General features: G+C 51.0%; 5 protein-coding genes across 5 annotated transcripts; 3 read left to right on the top strand and 2 right to left on the bottom strand.

The window, feature by feature from the left end:
- Nucleotides 1–860: 860 nt before the first annotated feature.
- MIND_00265500 (Hemerythrin domain-containing protein) lies at nucleotides 861–1848 on the top strand (the record flags this gene model as incomplete). The annotated part of the gene is made up of 6 exons (XM_037359531.1): nucleotides 861–885; nucleotides 931–976; nucleotides 1024–1138; nucleotides 1188–1430; nucleotides 1486–1646; nucleotides 1692–1848. 6 exons carry the CDS (start codon nucleotides 861–863, stop codon nucleotides 1846–1848), a joined length of 747 nt encoding a protein of 248 aa, XP_037224626.1.
- Nucleotides 1849–2230: 382 nt separating this feature from the next.
- Nucleotides 2231–2719, top strand: MIND_00265400 (uncharacterized protein; the record flags this gene model as incomplete). Its single annotated transcript, XM_037359530.1, has 3 exons — nucleotides 2231–2431; nucleotides 2489–2547; nucleotides 2614–2719. The coding sequence occupies 3 exons, from the start codon at nucleotides 2231–2233 to the stop codon at nucleotides 2717–2719; spliced, it is 366 nt and encodes a 121-aa protein (XP_037224625.1).
- A 1339-nt stretch (nucleotides 2720–4058) lies between these two features.
- Nucleotides 4059–7605, top strand: MIND_00265300 (GATA-type domain-containing protein; the record flags this gene model as incomplete). The annotated part of the gene is made up of 6 exons (XM_037359529.1): nucleotides 4059–4490; nucleotides 4549–6006; nucleotides 6056–6190; nucleotides 6239–6879; nucleotides 6936–7006; nucleotides 7058–7605. The coding sequence occupies 6 exons, from the start codon at nucleotides 4059–4061 to the stop codon at nucleotides 7603–7605; spliced, it is 3285 nt and encodes a 1094-aa protein (XP_037224624.1).
- A 385-nt stretch (nucleotides 7606–7990) lies between these two features.
- MIND_00265200 (Alpha-ketoglutarate-dependent taurine dioxygenase) lies at nucleotides 7991–9589 on the bottom strand (the record flags this gene model as incomplete). Its single annotated transcript, XM_037359528.1, has 9 exons — nucleotides 7991–8215; nucleotides 8265–8398; nucleotides 8449–8645; nucleotides 8699–8787; nucleotides 8837–8907; nucleotides 8954–9070; nucleotides 9118–9149; nucleotides 9201–9391; nucleotides 9428–9589. 9 exons carry the CDS (start codon nucleotides 9587–9589, stop codon nucleotides 7991–7993), a joined length of 1218 nt encoding a protein of 405 aa, XP_037224623.1.
- A 5047-nt stretch (nucleotides 9590–14636) lies between these two features.
- MIND_00265100 (Alpha-ketoglutarate-dependent taurine dioxygenase) lies at nucleotides 14637–17372 on the bottom strand (the record flags this gene model as incomplete). The annotated part of the gene is made up of 10 exons (XM_037359527.1): nucleotides 14637–15117; nucleotides 15787–15998; nucleotides 16048–16181; nucleotides 16232–16428; nucleotides 16482–16570; nucleotides 16620–16690; nucleotides 16737–16853; nucleotides 16901–16932; nucleotides 16984–17174; nucleotides 17211–17372. The coding sequence occupies 10 exons, from the start codon at nucleotides 17370–17372 to the stop codon at nucleotides 14637–14639; spliced, it is 1686 nt and encodes a 561-aa protein (XP_037224622.1).
- Between the last annotated feature and the right edge of the window lie 3009 nt (nucleotides 17373–20381).

Genomic DNA, 20381 nt, shown 5'->3' with positions numbered 1-20381 from the left:
TTCACCACTCCAGCGGCGCTGTACCTACGTTCAGAAGAGTTTAGAAGATTTCTGGAGTTTGAATCGTCGCGGTCACCTGACGTCATTCTGATGCGCCAATTTCTTACCTCTGAACCAGTGAACAAATCCTCGACTATGTTCACAACAACTCGACCCCTAGACTAGATGACTTGGTAATGAAAAGGCTTTGTGGTCAACAAGGCTTATCCGCGAGCCTGAGATTGGCCTGAGACCCATCTTGCTTCGAATGTTGTCTTTGATGATGCACTTGCGAGCTTGACCTGTCCGGCAACGGAACTGTCCGGAGTAGCTTATTTTTACGGTGCACATTCAATCCACGCCTGCCACTGTCCATGTGTTTGCCTTGACTGTCAATGTTCAACCTTCAGTATCCTTATCTTGACAAAGTCGCGCTGTTTCTGAGTGGCGACAGTAAGGCGCTCTAACTGGGCCGACATGCGCCGTCGCCGCTCCACTGGCATCCACCAACACAATACCAACAAGAGATGCTTCCTTTGATTGATATTCCATTTTTTACCTCCTTTTCCGGCGGCCAGGCGGATCAGAGACTTATATTTCTTCCTGCTTGTGGTCCTCGCATGCGCAGGGGCTAGCAGAGGCTCGAGAAAGAAACATAAGAGCCATTGTTCAGCTTTTCGGGCCCAGTTCTGAAGCTCAAGTCAGCCGTTGAATGTTTCTTTGACGAAAGAGTTGCTCAGAGCTTGTCGGCTTGACAATCAAGCGGCATTTGATTGGACGCGTAGATCTGTTGCTTCGCTAATGATCGCCCATCAGAACATACGGACTTAGGGCGATCATGCTGCCTAATCGCCTAGACCTCTCTCTCTCTTCCTCCCGTCATGCCCTTCCCATTTCCTCCCATTGGTGAGCAGAGCACCGGCAAAGCGTCCGTGGCTAACCACTCACCAGCTCGGCCTGCGGGCAACTGGAAAGACATCTTCGACAACCAAGCTATGTGTGTGGACCCACAACCGCTATACTATGGCTAACGCAGCCCTTCAGCGACATGTCTATCTCTCACAACATGTTCATTCGCGGCGTAAACAGCATCTACGCTCAGGCAGAGGGCATAACAGAGGCCCAAGTCAAGCCCTTCGTCTTTTACTGCATTGCTTTTGTATGTTACCCTGCTGCCAGCACACATGACTCTGAACGCGTTTTGCTAGCTCGGAATGCTCCACCATCATCATCATATTGAGGAAACGTTATTGTTCCCGTTCTATGAGTCGAAGCTGGGCGAAAACACAATGGGCCACAACGTCGAGCAACATGCCGCTTTCATGAGCGGCCTGGAAGACCTCGAGACATACCTCAACGCCGTACAAGACGGAACTGAGAAATATAGTGGCGCCACCATCATCGAGAAGCTGAACAGCTTCACCGACATCCTCGTTGAGCATCTCCGCGATGTGTGTAATCCCATTCTACCTTTTGACTATTGCAGCTGACGTGAAGAATCTATAGGAAATCCCTACGCTGGAGTCATCAAAGATGCGGGCGGCGTTTACGGAGAAGGACTTGCATGACCTCGAGGCCAACATCGGCAAGCGCATCATGGCGGAGGTATCTCTCATCACGACCCTCCCGCTTGGCCTCATTTGCCACGACAAATCGACCGCTGATTAGTGAGTCGTTCTTCGCCTCTTTGTGCTTTCCTCAACGTGCTGCAGCTTCCCTCCCCTGCCCAAGCCGCTGATGTGGGTTGTCAAGTACGGGCTCTATAAACTCCACAGCGACGCCTGGGCTTTTGGCCCGTGTGATGTCAATGGCGTTGTCAAGCCCGGCCTCGGGAACGATCTTCCTGTTCCCATGGCCGCTGTGGCCTAAGCACACTATTATATTAGACCCATGTACCATTAGTTGCTCTAATGCATTTTTGAGCTGTTCAGGTATATGACGTGATGAAATGATAAGATAAGATAGTAACAGTCTCAGCTACTTGCCATACTTGCTGTGACCATGCAGATCATAGTGCCTACCGCCTTACTTCTGACACCATCTCGACTAGTATATCGGTTAGTACACGCGCCTGTCAGTCTTATAGTCTTGAAAGTGCGCGCGAAAGCTGGGTTCGACTCCCAGGTCGAGAGTATAAGTTTTTGCATTTTGTCGACTTGAATTTCTTCATTTCTATTTCGCTCATTTACCAACGATTCTCTCTTCTCCGGCACAAATCAGCTGGCTGCACGCTACATCCCTTCCCTCGTTAATGTGCGAGTGCGCTGGTTTCCGTCCTCGGCAATCACCAAATCCCAACTCCGCTGATGCCTATAAAAGCCGAATTCGCCCCATTCTCGTTCTTTACTGTGAACCACCACTATCACAACTCGAAGCAATGAGCGGCAAGTCTACCTCTTCCTCCTCCAAAGGCGGCGACTACACCGTCACCAGCTCTGGTACCAACTCTAACGTCCGTCTCCTATCTTTGTCGTCGCGTCGCGTCATTGACTTACAATACGACGAATAGGGCAACCATTACTGTCATCGCGAGTACAGCTCAGGCGGGGGATACCACTACTCCAACTCGTACGTCGTCTGTGGTGCCCTGAGGGTGGTCGTTCTTTGTGCTAACCAATCTCTTTGTTGCTTCAGTGACGGGAGCTACTACTACAACAACCCGAACGGGTCGACGTACTACGATAACGGGAAGGGCGGTTCAACTTACACCACTCCTGGAGGCTACAAAGTGCAGAAGTAAAGAATACGAAATAAGTGAAGTGAGTCGTTGCTTGGCTCAGGATGGGAGTCATTGCTGAGATGAGTCGTTCCAAGCTGTTCGACGAAGTTGAGTTAAGTGTACGATACAATTGCCAGTGCGAGGGTCGTCTACTGTGTTGTCTTTACGCGTTGAAGATGCAAAAAAATTGGTCTTGAAGAACCTTAGGCAAGCTTGATCTCGTGTGGCTCGGCAAGATGTGGATCTCTCATTCGAACTATGTGAACCATCCACGCTCTGAAATGGATGAGAAGGAAGGAATAGACAAGTTGAAGAACAGAACTTCAAACACACTAGGACGATTGGCGGTTCCAAGATTACCCAACTGTTCATTTGACGGAGCATGCTTGATTCGATTGCGTTGACTGGCTGCCTGTCCTGGGAAACGACATTGAAAGAGAGTCAACCGTGCGAAGACGGCTCCTCGCAATGGATAGACACGCGGTCGGAGGCAGTCTTGAGAAGCATTCGGGAGCCGGACTTGCGGGTTGAAGGCGATGAGGTCGACGTCTCCGGGAGCCGAGAGGATTGGTTCCTATTGGTTCTTCCATTATTTGAACGATCGTCGAGGTAAGTTGTGTTTATCACAGCCGTGAACTTGACTATTGGCATTGATATTGTAGGCTGCCCATCGAAGGTCTCAAAGAATGGTGAAGTCACGAGTGACCTACTTGCTCTCTCCTTCAGGTTTGCACAACAAGGTTATCTCTTCCGTCCTTGCATAGCTCGTTTCTGATCATCCTAGCCTGCAACATGATGGCCTCTTGTAGTCTTTTCTATACTCATTTTTAGCGTTTTCCACCACTCAGCTGGCTGCAAGCCAAGTCTACTCTATCAAGGATCTGCCAGACAACAGTCACCCGTTCACCTCCGTTCACACAGCGTATCCTTGGGCTCTCGTTAGAGGTCCAGTCAGTACTCCCGTTGTGCTCTCCAGACAACGACGCAGCCGCCCGATTCCGCGTCATAAATCGGGCAAGGACTTCTCTCACAAGTCAAAGAGTGGGAGCGATTCTAACAACGCCGCCCATCGCGGCCAGGTTAAAATTTATATGCAGATGAAGCATGCGACCTCGAGACGGCGTTTGCTTGCGAGCGACGATGGTAAATATCTCGGAGTGGGGGCTGTCCAAATGATATTCGAGTTTATTTTGTTGTTGGTCGAGAGTTACGAGGGCGTACTATAGCCGTAGACGCTTCGAGTAAAGGACAAGAAGGCCCAATTTGGGTTAAAAATTGGGAGATGCACGGAACGGAAGCTAAGTTGCTGAAAATCTGATTTTGGATCTGGACGCGGTCAGTTAGGACCAACCACCATCTCATGGCTTCTGCCCGGTACTCGGCTGGTGGTGTCCCTCCTCAACCACGGGAACATCTCCGACTACCTTCCCTGAAAGACCTCGACTTCCCATATCGTGCTCGGTTGGCAGAAAGCGGTACTGCTGGCCAGAGCCAGGAGGTTGCACCGACTTCGACAACTCAGAGAGTGGTCAATGTCCATCCCCAATGGCCTCCCCAACGATCTCAGCCACCACCACAACAGCAGCAACAGCCATCTCCGCCATTGTCTGTGAACGACCAGTATGCTGCAAAGCAACCTCATGATCACTCTGGATATACTGCAACGGGAGGGCAGTCTTCAACAATGGCGGTACAACAAACCCAACAGCCAATACCGAGGAGGGAAGCAAAGAGGGCTAGGACTATGCCGTCGTCGTCGAAGCAGCCAGGCCAGACACAGAGCCAACAACAGGTGCGTAAAATTATGTTTTTAATTTATTATTCTCCGTCTTTGACCGACAACGTGCCAGGCTTCACCGACGGCTTATGCGCCATACCAATCATATCCAGCGACATACCAGGGCCAGTTTGCTGGCTACCAGACTCAGCAACAACAGCAGTATGTTCAGCCACAACAGACACAGACCCAACCACAGCCAACGACCCATAACCCTTATCCCTCGCCTGGGTCCGGTCCACCCACTTCAGAACAGCCTGCCTGGGACCATAACAGGCACCAATTTCAGCAGCAGCAACAGCAGCAGCAGCAGGCAACACACGCTCAGATTCCGCGTTATGCCCAATCGAATGGACACCATTTTTCTCAACCGCATTATCCCTCCTCCTCCTCACCGTCTTCGGTAGTTTCTGCCCAACAGCAACACGAGCAGATCGCGACTACAACACCACAACATATCGTTAGGCAACATTCTCGCCAACCACCGCCACCAAGTCGTGCCCAACCTCCCCAAATGCAGACTATTCATCCGTCTCAGACGCAACATACTTCGTCGTCATCATCTTCCCAGTCACCCGTCCAGCCACAACCCCAGCAACAGCAACACCAAATGCTGGCCCATCCACCGTCTTCTCAAACCCATCCTTCATTGACCTTATCGCATGCGTCGTCACAAATACAGCAGCAGCGATCACAGCAGCCGACGCGACCTGTACCAATACAAACACCTGCTCAGCCCCAACAACCGTCCCACTCCCACTCCCATTCCCACTCCTTAGCCCAGGCAAACCAGCCCCCGCCACAACATGCTCATCCCCACCAACTACTCCGAAATCCTCCTTCCTCCACATCGACATCTTCTGGTGGGCATGTTAATCCCTCTCATAATCATGTTGCGCATGGCCATCATCCGCAACCCCAACCCCCGACACCAACAGGGTCAGGAACCCCAGCACAATATATGACTCGGACCACCGCACTTATGCCAATGAGTCTCGATCGGCACCCCCAGCAGTCCCAGTCTCAACATGCGCCCCCACGGCCTCAGCCTTCTCCTCACGATGCGCGACGAGAACCAAGTCATGGACATCATAACAGCTCAAGCAGCATTTATGGCGGTGCGGGTGTGGGGATAACTCCGCAACAGACACAGAAGACTCAGCCAAGGCCACAACCACCTCCCGCCCCTGCTCAGAGGTCGTCTTCTCTGCAGCAAAGACCGCCTGATCCGCAGCCACAACCGGCCCAGTCTTATCAACACCCACAGCCGCAAACACACTCCCAACCCCAGCCGCAACAACTGGAGCAAGCTCATCCTGCTCCTGTTCAACAACAACATTATACCCAGCATCAACACCAATCGTCGCTTTCGCAGAGTCAATTACCACCGCAACAGCAGATCCAGGCCATTCAACCAGAATCCTCAGGTGGAAATGGATATCAACAGGGCTATACTGCGCATCAGACGAGTTACTCGCCAAGTACAACGGGATCGAGAAACGAACAGAGCGGGTATACTACGAGGAACGGGGTAAGTATTAGTTCTTCTAATTCTGCCAACTTCTCATCAGCCCCAATAGGCTACGAGTAACGACCAACAACCATCGTCGAGCTATCGGAGCGACGCGCCGACATCATCGTATCAACCCAGAACTGAAGTTGCTGTCCCGGTCCACAGCGGGTATACTACGCCCCAAAGTGATGTCATGAACGAGGTTTGTTGATATTTGCACGCATTCGAGGGAGGTCTAACGATCGTGTAGATACTCGAACACTGTAGGATGCTATACGCTTTTGCAAGTCGTTACGCGCAAATGCAGCAAACGTTACAACAAGTCCAGGTGGATCAGACGGAGATGGAAGAGATGGCGCATCGGGCAAATGAGGTCGTTAGGCTGTTGGGCGAGCTAAAGCGGATGGACCATCTGGCGGCGAAGGCGAAGGAGAGTCAAAACCAGCAGATCAGCGGCAAGGTTGTTCCGCAACAACTACTACACCATCATCAGCCGCAACCGCAAGCGACGCCACAACCGCCCCTGCAACGACGGCCACCGACACCAAAACCTGTGCCAATGGAGGTGGACCACAGTGCTTCTGTGTCGATTCCGGCATCAGCAGAGTCAAGCAGTCGCGCTCCGAAACGGCCTTGGGAGGTCATGGAAATGGATGGCGGTGAGGAGATCGACGAGTTGGACGACAGCGAAGAAGGGGGTCCGTATCCTACACCGCCCCCGGTTGTGGCAAACGGCAACGGGAAAACGACTGCGGAGCAAGATATGGAGCTGATTCGAACAAAACGCGCTGCAACTTCAGCAGCGGGGGTTAACGGCGCGCTGCAGAAGGCAAAGTATCGGAAACGAAGTGTGAGTACTGCTGTCGTCTTGGGTGTGGGGTTTTGGTGGAGGTTGTTGAATTTATTAGCAGCGCGCAACTCCCTCCTGGACAATGCCATTCATGCAGTATCCGGGAGACACCTGAATGGCGGAGAGGACCGGACGGAGCTCGGACTTTGTGCAATGCGTGCGGTTTGCGTGAGTGATTATTTTGTTTCTCTTTGGATTGAGCGAATTGGGGGTATGTAGATTATGCGAAACTGGTACGCAAACGAGAGAAAGAGGCGGCCGCCAATGGCAATGGGACACCAGTCAAGATCGACATGGAGACACTGCGGGCGTCTGCAAGGGCCGATCAGGGCGAAAAGGCGGCTGCTTCGCTGGCGAAGAAGATTGCCGCGGTTGTTGTGCCTACTTCGACCAAACCGAGCGAACCTGGGGAAGATGTCGATATGGAGGATGACGATGACGATGAAGTGAAACATCCACCACCAAAGCCAGCGCCGACCCCGCAAACATTCATTCCCCCACCGCCCGCCCCGCAGTCGCATCACGAAAGCACTTTCCAGCTGCAACTTTCGACGAATTTGTCACCTTCGGATATCATTGCGAGAGGGTCGGCGCAACAGAAACAGTCGTCTGCGGTGCACACGTGGGCGAGTGTGCCGCCTAGTAAAGGGGCCCAGAGGACGTATGCCCCTGAACAACTGTCGGTCCAACACCAGTCGTTTGTCAGGACTTCAACGACAAGCGCGAATCCGGCACAAGTCGAACTTGTGTCGCCTCCCACGAGATGATTTTCTCTCTCTCTCTCTCTATTCGGTTGCTGTCATATTGCTCTGCTTCAAGCTTTCTGCTTTTCTTCTTTGTTCTGGCCTGGGATTTATTTTCTCCCGCACGTGTACATCCACCCCTCAATCATCATACGCCACTCTTTATTTTTGTTTCCGTCTTTGCATTCTGGTTAGATCCTGCATTCCTTTCTCTCTCTGAATCTCTCTCTCTCTCTCTGTTGTTGTTCTCTGTTGTACGCGTTATCAATAGGTAGTACACGTAATCACGCACAAGGAGGAGGTCTGTACTGTAGCTGATATGTGTGCAGCATATAATTATGTAAGCGAATTCCTCGTCGAGATCTTACTCGGCTAATCGAATGACATCTGTCAATCAAGATAACACGATCTAATCGTTGTACCTCGCGACTTTAGGCTTCTCATCGCCACCCCCAGGCAGCTCAATCCCCTTCTGGCGCCAGATCTCGATCTGCCGGTCCTTCGCAACCTTGCCCGTCTGCTTCTCATACGCGGCGACGGAAAGCGGTTTCTCCCCATGCGGTGTCGCGCGCAAGGCGTGGCGCGTTTCGGGGAAAAAGTCGAATGTCGCGGAGTGGGTGACGACGCGATTATCCTGCAGAAAGAATCAGTGTCATGACCATGGTCAGATAAAAACAACTGACCCAGAACGCGATGTCGTTGTGCTCCCACTTGAAGCGGACCTGGAAGTCGGGGTTCTGGGCGATCTGGTGGAAGAGCAGCTGTAGGATGGCGTCCGATTCGGCCTTGGGGAGGCCGATGATGCGGCGGGTGAAGCCTGTTTGCGTGGGTAACCTGAAGACAACTAGATTTGGATACAAGGCCTACCAGGGTTGACGTAGATGCTCTTCCAGCCGGTCACGGGATGGACACGGACGACGGGGTGGATGGTCTCGATAGGCTCGCGGCGGACGGGGAGGCCGGCAGCACGTGACCCGTCGGCTTGGGCAACGGCGCTGTGCAAGGCGGTCAGTCCCTCGAGGTACTTTTGGAATCCGGGGCTGAAGGAAGAATAGAGCGCGTAACTATCAGTAGATTGTTAATTAGCTGTGTCGGCTATGGAGAACAGTGGTTGTACCCAGAGCTCCAGAGTGTGTCCCCGCCGTACTCTGGTCCGGTGATTACTTTGAGAGAAGTCGTGCTGGGAGGCTGAATTTCGTAGGACACCTTGAAATCACGTTAAAAAGATGACCTCAAAAGATATGACGCGAAATACATCAGTATGCCAAAGCTCGAGCTTCGAAAATGATGCTGGGTCAGGTCGACGTGAAGAGTCGTTATATACGACTATAAGACGCTCAATTAATCGAACCGCGAATCAGCTGTTGCCTACCGTGAACTTCTTCGAGGCCATTTCGCGGAATTGGTGTCGTTGCGTGCTTGTGCAATGGGCCAAAATGGCGTGCGATATCCAGTTGACCATAAACATCAATTTCTTGATCGCGGAAAACTGGGTTTCCATGTCAGAAATGCTTCAGGGGCCGAGGACTGGCGCACAAACAACACCGCGTTCAGCTACCAGCAACGCTCTAGCATCGTGTGAGTTCAAAACAACCGCGGGAGGCAATGGAAAGACATACAGCTCGTCTTTCTGCGCATCCGTAAGCTGTCTGAGGTCAATCCCAAGAAGCTCTGTTCCAATGGCGGGCGTGAGATGCCGGACTTTGCTCGCGGCACTCAACAGGCTTTTCTTTGCTGGATCAGCTAGCAGCCCGCGATCGCTGACGGCGACTTCTGTGAGGGGAGGCCAGGAGATATCAGGAAAAGACGGCTAGGTGGAGGGTATTACATAAGTTTGGCAACAAACCTTGAATTGTGCATATGCATAAGTGTTATCGCCGTCGTCACCGATCGAGGGGGAGTAGAAACATTGCTGTCGGCGGCGTTCTCTGCTTTCAGGGCGGCGATGCGCTCTGTGGTGGATGGCACGGATGCCGTATTCGGCTCCTGCGCACGCGTCCGGCTCCATTGCCGAACGCGCGTCCGCTCCACTCACATGCCCAAGTCCACGCGGTCACGTGCCACTGCTTTTAATTTGGACTTGCGCGATTTTATGCAAAAAACTCATGTTTTGGCTGGAGAAAAATTGAGATGTACCCAAAATCACGTCAATTAAGCCTAGCAAACGCGTGCTCTGGCTTCCCAGTCCCATTCTGCACTTTCTTCAACCTTAAGCCAGGGTTTCCCCTCCCGAGGGCAGTGGAGCGATGACAACAAAAAAAAAAGTGGAGGGGTGGGGATGAGGCGACGTGACAGTGGGGGTTGGCAAGCAGTCTGTACTCTGATCAGACAACCGCTACAGCACAGAGCAAGACACTCACCACCACCAGCATAACGACGACATGGGGGGAAAGAGAAAAGAGAGGTTACGTGTGACCACTGGGCGTCACCTATGTTTGATCGGACCTTGAGTTTTTGCAAATATTATGTTATGGTTCCATCTTCGTCTCGCGTTCAACTCCTGGACTGAGCATATATAAATCTTCGTCTTGGGTTCAACTCCTGGACTGAGCATATATTATTCTGTAGAAATCAATTGTTGCTAGGAATCAACTTTGCCAGCCTAGGACTTGAACTGTCGCTGCCTGAAATAGCAATTTCAACAACATTGCCCTGATTTGCATAAATCAGCTGCCTATGTATCTTGGGTTTGAAAACTTCTAATTTTTATTGCCTTTGTCAAATAGATCTCGTTGAATTCTGATTGATCTGGATGGTGATGGGATCAATGTGAGCGGAATCTGTTTGCAATCACAGGATCTGTGCATTAAGCCAAATCATGCCCTACATATTGAGTTTATATACTAGTTGTAAAGTAAGTTAGCAGAGTTTCAGTAAAAAAAAAAGTGGCCCAAAGCTGGACTTATTTGTGGCAGATCTAGGCCCAAATAACTGCCGCCAATTCTTACATAAATCATGGGCCCCGATTTCTGTGCATGTGGAAATTTCCGAGTCAAGTGTGCGGCAAGTTGTGACCATCAAAACTTCAACAGATCTTGGGTCTGTAACTTGTATTGAAAACTTCTTTTGGGAGGAAATGTGAGTTTGTCATGTGATACCATCCAGCTTCTGAAACAGACATTCCCAAAATGGTAATTTCTAGACCTGACTGACTTCCCAGAATAGTAAGTTTTGTTGCAGTGGGTCTTGGTCCCAACAAAAAAGTAGGTAAAAATGAAATAATAATGTTTGCTGCCCAAAACTAGACTTAGCCAGGAATAAGCCCAATGAAAAGTGGGTCAAAATAAAATAAAATGTATGAATCAAAAGGATTGGTTAAATTTGAGCTGAGTCCAAAATTTAAATTGAAAGTGAGTATAGATCTGAGCAAAAGTTCCAAAAACCAGTTGAGAGCCAGGCTAGAACTGGACTTAGGCCCAATAAAAAGTGGGGAAAAAATTTCTTTGCAAAAATCATGGTGGTTAGACTTATTACAATCTGGGATATATTGATTTTAATTGCGAATCTGATGGTGGTATTAATGAAAATTAGACAAAAAATATATAATTGTAGGATCCAGACCATTTGGCATTATATTAGCCCAAAACTAGTTAAGAAACTGAACTCATCCCCACTTAAAAGTGGGTAAAAATCAAATAAAACTTTTATCATAGTATTTGGCTTGTCACAATCAGTGATGATTCAGATTTGATGATACTTCCAATAAAACGTGAGTAAAAATGTTATCAAACCAAAATAATCAATTTCTGATGTCTGATACTGATACAATCTGGTTTGAGTTTGTCCAAACATCAAGTGGCCACAACTATAAATTTTATTACAAGGTGCTTGATAACTTGAATAAAAAGTGGGTATAGAGCGTAAGAACCTGGTACCCTTACAAATCAATCAATTGATGACATTAGCAACAAAATTTGGGGTTTATGAACAAAAAAAAATATAATCTTGAGTGCATTTATACTGTAGCATTATATTCAATTTGAATGTTATAGGTCACAGCCCTCTGAATATTCGAGCAACTTCAAAAATGTCACAGGTCACAACTACTTTTTGTGGTCCCAACCCGTCTGAGTATGGTAATTTGTCACTTTTTCTGGTGCCCAATCACTTTCTAAAAAGGAAATTTTCGAAGCTACAACTTTGAATATTGAGTCACAGGTCACAACCCATTCGAATTGAATATAATACATTGATGTCACACTTTGACTGAGATCATACATGTTAGAGTGAGAAAATCTCTGGGGTTAAGAAATCTAAAATGTAGATCTTGTGAAAGTAACTTTAATCAAGCATGATATCTCTCATTTCCGCATGTTTTCAGTACTTTTGGGTGCCAATAGTGCTGATCCTATTAGCTGACTAAACATGCAGGGTTCTCATACTCTTTACCTCAATCTAAAATTAGCACACATTACTATTTATTCAATTTGAATGGTCCTCAGGGCCATGCCATATTGATGCCTAAAAACATTCATATGATGTTCCCCATTTGGTAATTACTATTTTGGAAAGCCAAAATTCACTTTTTACTATGATATATATTGTATAAAATCAGCTGTATGACATGTGACAGACAAATTGAAGCAAAGTATGACATTCAAACTGAGTAACATACTAAAGTATAGTAGTATAAAAGTGAAGACAAAGTCAAACAAAAGGAATTTAAAGTCCGACAGATACGGTCATGTGACTTCCTTGATGCTGGCCATCATGATTCCCGACTGATGCACCTTAGAAATGTGGCATAAAGTTGCATACCCGGGAGCAGGCAGTGGCAAATACCCTACTAGATTTGGGGCCATAAGTGCTATAGAAAGTAGGCTTACACTGTCATGATGGCATAGAAGCTTTATCCCCAGTGTCAGAGCAGGTTTTGTGCGAGAAGATGGGCTCCGAGGGCTGGTCACGTGACCCATCGCGTGCTAACGCCTGCGACCAAAAATGGAAATTTGCCATTTCACCACTGTTCTATACCTAGAAATGCTCCGATTGGGCTCAAATTTTAGCATAGCATGTATACGTAAGCCATCTGCTGGTCCGTGCTGTTATCCGAGGCGAAGGGGGCTCCTGAATATATGATCTTGCCCAGGTGCGTCATTTTGCTACTTCCTGGGATTCCAAGGCTGGGATCGGCCGATTTCCTTGGAAACTCTTCCATATCACGTGGGAAATGTCCTCAGCGGGTTCCTCTCCTCACATTTCCCTCAATGCCGGGATACTCGGCGTATATCCAAGATGGATTTTCCGTGCTTCCTACCTGCTCAGCGGGATGCTCAGGGATTTACGGCCTGAAACACGCTGTATATCACGCTATAATGATTCTATCTGTCACTCGCCTAGAATATGGGCGCTCCGCTTTACGAATGGTTCATATTTTCTGTTTTGGCCCCCAATGATATTTTCCATTTATTGTGCATTTCAGTGTGCTATCTACCACTGTAAGTCACGGAAACGTCTCTAATCAACCTCTCTATAAGTCCGAATGCTGCCCTGCCTCCATATTCTGCTAGGAAAGCACACTATGCTCGGAAAGTCCATTTCCGAGCATTTATGACATATTCCGATAGTGGCGAATCCGCCCGGTCCAGCCCTGCGTGATCCGTCCTTCCGGTGAGAACTTTCCCACTCATCGCGTAGCTCGCTTGGGTGGCGCTCTGGGTATAAAATCCAGCCCCAATCTGCCATTCCCATCATTCCCCCTTCTCCCTCTTTTCATCTCTCCCTCACTTTCCCTTCTCATCCGCATCCGCGACTGCACCATTTCGACCTCGCCGTTGCGACCAATGTCGAGCTCGCTGCTGTTGCGCTGCACAGGTATGGTCTCATCATAACTGATGAATTCACTGTGCTTACACTATCCCAGGTGACCGCGAACTACATACGACATCCGCCGGCTTCACCGGCTTCCCCGTTGCCCATCCTCATGTTTTACGCGGTCGATAGCGTCGACTGCGCCTTGAGTTGGGCACCAACTATAGCGAGGGCCTTCGTCTTCAACATTGCCCGAAGCCTGACGTCTGGGATCCTGTGAGTTGGTCGTTTCAATTTTCCTGCAAGCCTTGACTTACCACGTTGCAGTTGCGGTGCCCGTCGTTCAACCACTGTGGTCACTGTAAACGGCCGCGGAAGCAGGGAGTTCAACGTCTGCAAACGGTGAGTATCGATATTTGTACTTCAAATATCCCTTACCGATCGCAACAGGCAACGGCCGCGAACCTTTGCTGGTTCTGTCCCGAACAACTGGTCATTGGGGAGTGTCGTTGGGAGTGTTGCGCAGGGTGGGGTTGACGACACCCTAGGGGACACGTCTTCAACGACGACCGCACGTGTTGTCCCGCCATCTTGTGGGCTTGTCTTTTTTTGGCAGGTGTTAACTTACCGACCAAGAGCTTCACCGCCCTTGGATATCAAGGCAACGATATCTGCAACAACGGTGAGCCTCGAGCGATACAACTTTGAACACACTCACAGTTGAGCAGATCGTGACTCGACGACCATGAAGCCGTCCCAGCGACCAGAATTGTCACGGCCAATGTTGCAACTGCAGCTCGCGTCTTCTTTGGCAGTAACAACGACAAGCTCTAAGCAGAATGCCCGTTGGCGCAAAGGACGGCAAAGACAATGCCAAACAACTCACCTTCGCGCAGTTGGCACATGGCCCCGCTCGATGTTGGCGGTTCGGTCTTTCCTCTTGACCGTGAAGTGCCTGCCGCTGATGAGCGCTTTTGTAGCGCGTTGGACAACGAGGGCGGATTTGGTTCCAGGCATGAGTATTGGGCTTATAGCTGTACAGCCTAGCGTTCGCAAGGCCGCGCTTGCTGCTCTGAGTGCGAGATTGTCGCCCCAAAGTTGCATATTGGTGGCCTGGGCGCTGCCTTGCCCAACGGCCTCGTTGTTTCTTGATTCGAGTCGGGGCTTCTGGCGCGAACAGCAAGGAGGAAGCGGGAGCGGCTTGCTGGGTAGACTATTACCGTCCCGCCCGCGGTGCTTGCTGATAAAGTCGTTCTAGAGCGACTTGGGCGGCAGGAACCGGTGTCAAAACGGCCATTTGGCGGTTAGTCGCCCATATTTCGACTTTGCTCGTTGACGTGGTCGTCCGCGGGCGGTTTCTGAGAAGTAGACGAGCAGCGAAGGGCCGGGAGCGGGCAAGCGCTCGAGGGCGGCAGGAATCGGCGCCAAGCTCGCCGTTTGGCGGGTACTTGGCAAGACGAGGTCTGCGCGTCGAATTTTCGCCTTCTAGTCGTCGTTCGCGGGCGGTTTCTGGCGCGCGAATAGAAGACGAGCAGCTTTGCATCGATGCTGCTGCTGGCGTGAAAAGAGCCGAGAGCGGGCAAGCGCTCGTTGCTGGGGTAGGCGTCCGGTGCTCTCCCGCCCCATTTCTCGTTAATGAAGTCGTTCAGGTGTGAATTGGGCAGTGAGGGCGGCAGGAATCGGCGGCAAGACGGCCGTTTGGTGGGTAGTTGGTCTGCGCGCCGAGTTTTCGCCTTCTGGGCGTTGACGTCGTTGTTAGCGCGCGGTTTCCGGCGTAAGAGGACGCTGTAGATAAGCAGCGTTGACGATTTGAGCGGCAGAAGTCGGCAGGAGGTTGTGGTGCTTAGATTTCCGAGTTGCGGCTACTACAGACCCGTTTGGCGATGCAGAAAGGCCGGCGCTGCCGGACTTGATTCAGTAGAACGGCTGTCCGTCGTTGCTGCAATGTACCAGTAAGTGACGTTTGTGTTGCTTCAATAATGCTGAGTAGTAGCTGTTCGATTAGATGTACTTCGCCCCGAGATGGCCGTCGGAGGACAAGGTTGTCGGCTATCACGTGGGGCCGGGGACTTGTTGTCAACTTCACCAACGCTTCACCAACAACTCGTACGTGCCGTGTTCCTCCTCTAACCTTCAAGCTCTCATGAATTATTCAGTCAGCATATTTTTCCGACTCCACGCCATGGCTTGCGCGTTACGCCGAGCTTGTCCGCGCTCGATGCGGCGAGCTTGGTCAGTCTTCGCGTGTGCATGTCCACCCTCAAGCAACACCGCAACCGCCGCTTCAACGACGGCCACCGACACCAATACCTGTACCAATGGAGGTGGACGAGAAGAGATCGACGAGATGGACGACGGCAAAGAAGGGACCAACGGCAATGAGAAAATGACTGCGATATGGAGCTGATTCGGACAAAACGCGCCGCGCAGCGTAACACGATCTAATCGTTGTACCTCGCGACTTTAGGCTTCTCATCGCCACCCCCAGGCAGCTCAATCCCCTTCTGGCGCCAGATCTCGATCTGCCGGTCCTTCGCAACCTTGCCCGTCTGCTTCTCATACGCGGCGACGGAAAGCGGTTTCTCGCCATGCGGTGTCGCACGCAAGGCGTGGCGCGTTTCGGGGAAAAAGTCGAATGTCGCGGAGTGGGTGACGACGCGATTATCCTGCAGAAAGAATCAGTGTCATGACCATGGTCAGATAAAAACAACTGACCCAGAACGCGATGTCGTTGTGCTCCCACTTGAAGCGGACCTGGAAGTCGGGGTTCTGGGCGATCTGGTGGAAGAGCAGCTGGAGGATGGCGTCCGATTCGGCCTTGGGGAGGCCGATGATGCGGCGGGTGAAGCCTGTTTGCGTGGGTAACCTGAAGACAACTAGATTTGGATACAAGGCCTACCAGGGTTGACGTAGATGCTCTTCCAGCCGGTCACGGGATGGACACGGACGACGGGGTGGATGGTCTCGATAGGCTCGCGCCGGACGGGGAGGCCGGCAGCACGTGACCCGTCGGCCTGGGCAACGGCGCTGTGCAAGGCGGTCAGTCCCTCGAGGTACGTTTGGAATCCGGGGCTGAAGGAAGAATAGAGCGCGTAACTATCAGTAGATTGTTAATTAGCTGTGTCGGCTATGGAGAACAGTGGTTGTACCCAGAGCTCCAGAGTGTGTCCCCGCCGTACTCTGGTCCGGTGATGACTTTGAGAGAAGTCGTGCTAGGAGGCTGAATTTCGTAGGACACCTTTGAATCACGTTAAAAGGATGACCTCAGAAGATATGACGCGAAATACATCAGTATGCCAAAGCTCGAGCTTCGAGAACGATGCTGGGTCAGGTCGACGTGAAGAGTCGTTATATACGACTAAAAGAAGGTCAAATAATGAAGCCGCGAATCAGCTATTTCCTACCGTGAACTTCTTCGAGGCCATTTCGCGGAATTGGTGTCGTGGCGTGCTTGTGCAATGGGCCAAAATGGCGTGCGATATCCAGTTGACCATAAACATCAATTTCTTGATCGCGGAAAACTGGGTTTCCATGTCAGAAATGCTTCAGGGGCCGAAGACTGGCGCACAAACAACACCGCGTTCGGCTACCAGCAACGCTCTAGCATCGTGTGAGTTCAAAACAACCGCGGGAGGCAATGGAAAGACATACAGCTCGTCTTTCTGCGCATCCGTAAGCTGTCTGAGGTCAATCCCAAGAAGCTCTGTTCCAATGGCGGGCGTGAGATGCCGGACTTTGCTCGCGGCACTCAACAGGCTTTTCTTTGCTGGATCAGCTAGCAGCCCGCGATCGCTGACGGCGACTTCTGTGAGGGGAGGCCAGGAGATATCAGGAAAAGACGGCTAGGTGGAGGGTATTACATAAGTTTGGCAACAAACCTTGAATTGTGCATATGCATAAGTGTTATCGCCGTCGTCACCGATCGAGGGGGAGTAGAAACATTGCTGTCGGCGGCGTTCTCTGCTTTCAGGGCGGCGATGCGCTCTGTGGTGGATGGCACGGATGCCGTATTCGGCTCCTGCGCACGCGTCCGGCTCCATTGCCGAACGCGTCCGCTCCACTCACATGCCCAAGTCCACGCGGTCACGTGCCACTGCTTTTAATTTGGACTTGCGCGATTTTATGCAAAAAACTCATGTTTTGGCTGGAGAAAAATTGAGATGTACCCAAAATCGCGTCAATTAAGCCTAGCAAACGCGTGCTCTGGCTTCCCAGTCCCATTCTGCACTTTCTTCAACCTTGAGCCAGGGTTTCCCCTCCCGAGGGCAGTGGAGCGATGACAACAAAAAAAAAAGTGGGGGGGTGGGGATGAGGCGACGTGACAGTGGGGGTTGGCAAGCAGTCTGTACTCTGATCAGACAACTGCTACAGCACAGAGCAAGACACTCACCACCACCAGCATAACGACGACATGGGTGGAAAGAGAAAAGAGAGGTTACGTGTGACCACTGGGCGTCACCTATGTTTGATCGGACCTTGAGTTTTTGCAAATATTATGTTAGGCCCATGTCATATGTCTGTGGAGACGGAGCAAAAAAAATTAAGAAAAAAAGAGGGAAAAAGAGGAGAGATTATAGGATGATTCATGTACTCACCTACTGCCATTCAATCAAGTTTGGGGCCGCTATTGGGTTGACAGCGCGTGCTTGAACACGATCTTGCTCAGTTACGGGTGTCCAAAACGGGACGGGCGGTGATGGCCATGACGCAGCCACAACGCATGTCCTTTCGGAGGAAACTCCTCATAAGGACATGCGTTGCAGCCAATCGTTTTTCAAGTTGGCGTCTGGGCCTGATGGCCCATCAATTTCGGTCGGGTCGGGTCGGAAATAGACCGAAAATGGACCATCGGCTCGGTGGACTGGCGGCGGACCTGACAAATGTCATGTCACACATCCCCGCCCCGAAGCCCCGCCACTGGGCAACGAGCTCACAACATAGGCTAAATTTCTGAGAGCTAGTTGTAATATGAAGAATAAAGCTTTATGGAATCATTTGCTGCCTATTCTTACTTATAATAACTGAGAATTAAATTTCTATAAGTACATGTACACTGATTCTGTCTGCCTTCCATAGCATCTACAGACCTAACATTCTGCAGAAAAACAACAGTTGTGGCCACTCCTCATTGCATGTAGACTAACAAAGAGTTTCAAGATACCTAAGAACGCACATGAGCGCACATGCGACAGCGACAGCATCACCCGCAAGTAGTGACTCGTGAGTAGCCGATGTTCTGGTCAGTGAGCATGGGCTGCATCACGATGGGGGGACATGCCATTGAGCATATCGGCGTTGCATGGTGCTACAATAACGACCAGCTTCCATCCAAGACTCAGTCGTGGCAGGGGCCGGGCGGGTCACCACGGGGATCAGCGGAGATCACCGCATCGGACGCGGGTGCAGACGCATGTCCTAATATGGACGTACATCTCCACTGACATGCGACATGAGCCTTATGTTATGGTTCCATCTTCGTCTTGCGTTCAACTCCTGGACTGAGCATATATTATTCTGTAGAAATCAATTGTTGCTAGGAATCAACTTTGCTGTTGAACTGTCGCTGCCTGAAATAGCAATTTCAACAACATTGCCCTGATTTGCATAAATCAGCTGCCTATGTATCTTGGATTTGAAAACTTCTAATTTTTATTGCCTTTGTCAAATAGATCTCGTTGAATTCTGATTGATCCGGACGGTGATGGGATCAATGTGAGCGGAATCTGTTTGCAATCACACTCCTGTGAGGGATCTGTGCATTGAGCCAAATCATGCCCTACATATTGAGTTTATATACTAGTTGTAAAGTAAGTCAGCAGAGTTTCAGTAAAAAAAAGTGGCCCAAAGCTGGACTTATTTGCGGGCAGATCCAGGCCCAAACAACTGCCGCCAATTCTTACATAAATCATGGGCCCCGATTTCTGTGCACGTGAAAATTTCCGAGTCAAGTGTGCGGCAAGTTGTGACCATCAAAACTTCAACAGATCTTGGGTCTGTGTAAGGGGAGCATGTGATGTGACAGCTGTGACTGATCACGTGACTGGTCCGTGCGCAGATAGCCCTGTACTTAAGTAGTTGGCCGTGGGGCTGTTCCCCCGGCTTTGGTATCAACTAGGCACCTGGACCCTCATCCCCTGACAGCATACCAAAGCCTCTACATCGACTCTGGCACTCTTCTAGCCCCAGTTGATCCTCTCTATCTCCTATATTCGTCCTCACCCTACTGTGCTTGCCTTCTCTCCTCCAATGACGACTCCCGGCGTCCCTGTCGACCTGTATTCGTACTGCCTGCTCCTGCAGAGCGAAATTACTCGCCTCACCGACCGTCTCGACCGTCTTGAGTATGGTACGCCTGCTCCACCCCCTGCTCCCCTTCCCTGGTCCTACATTCCACGGTGTCTGGGATGGCAGTCGCTGGGTTCTTCCAACAATCCCGGCCCCTACCCCCTGCCGTCATCGCTGCGGCCCACACTTCCATACCACTTGCCGAAACCTTCCCCCTACTGCGCCTGACACTGTCACGCCCGCTTCTCTTGTACGCTTGTGGTGCCTGACTTGGCTGTCGGGCATATCGTGGGTCGTGGTGGCAAGGGTCTCCACCAAGCTCATGACACTTCCGGTGCTCAGTTGCGCGCGTACTCTGATCGCGCTGCGCCTGGCGAGCCCGGGTCTCTATCCGGGGAACCGACCAGCAAATCGGTGACGCACTTATTGCGCTTGGGAAACGGTTCATGCGTAAGTGTCCGTGCGAAGAAGCAACGTCAGCCACCGTCTGCTGAGGGACCTGCTCCCCCTCCTCCTGTCGCGCCTGTGCCTGCGTCCCACGCCACTAAGATGGATGTCGACCGTGCTCCACACCACTCGTCCACTGTGCCCCGTGGCCAGTCTCAGGTGCCCCGCCCCCACTGCCGCACGTCCTGCCGCTCATCCGAGGGGCTTCGACTGCCGCCGGCGGGCCAGCTGGGCATTCGCGACTGTCTTCTCCCCTCTCCCCGTCTACCCTACCCCGTCAGCCCGCCGCCGCCACTACCCAACCTATACGGGCCGCG

This window comes from Mycena indigotica (genome assembly GCF_014461135.1).
Source record: "Mycena indigotica strain 171206Taipei chromosome Unknown Mind.scaff0002, whole genome shotgun sequence".
NCBI lineage: Eukaryota > Fungi > Basidiomycota > Agaricomycetes > Agaricales > Mycenaceae > Mycena > Mycena indigotica.
Note: the sequence above shows the minus strand (reverse complement) of the source record. Positions and strands in the feature narration are given on the sequence as shown.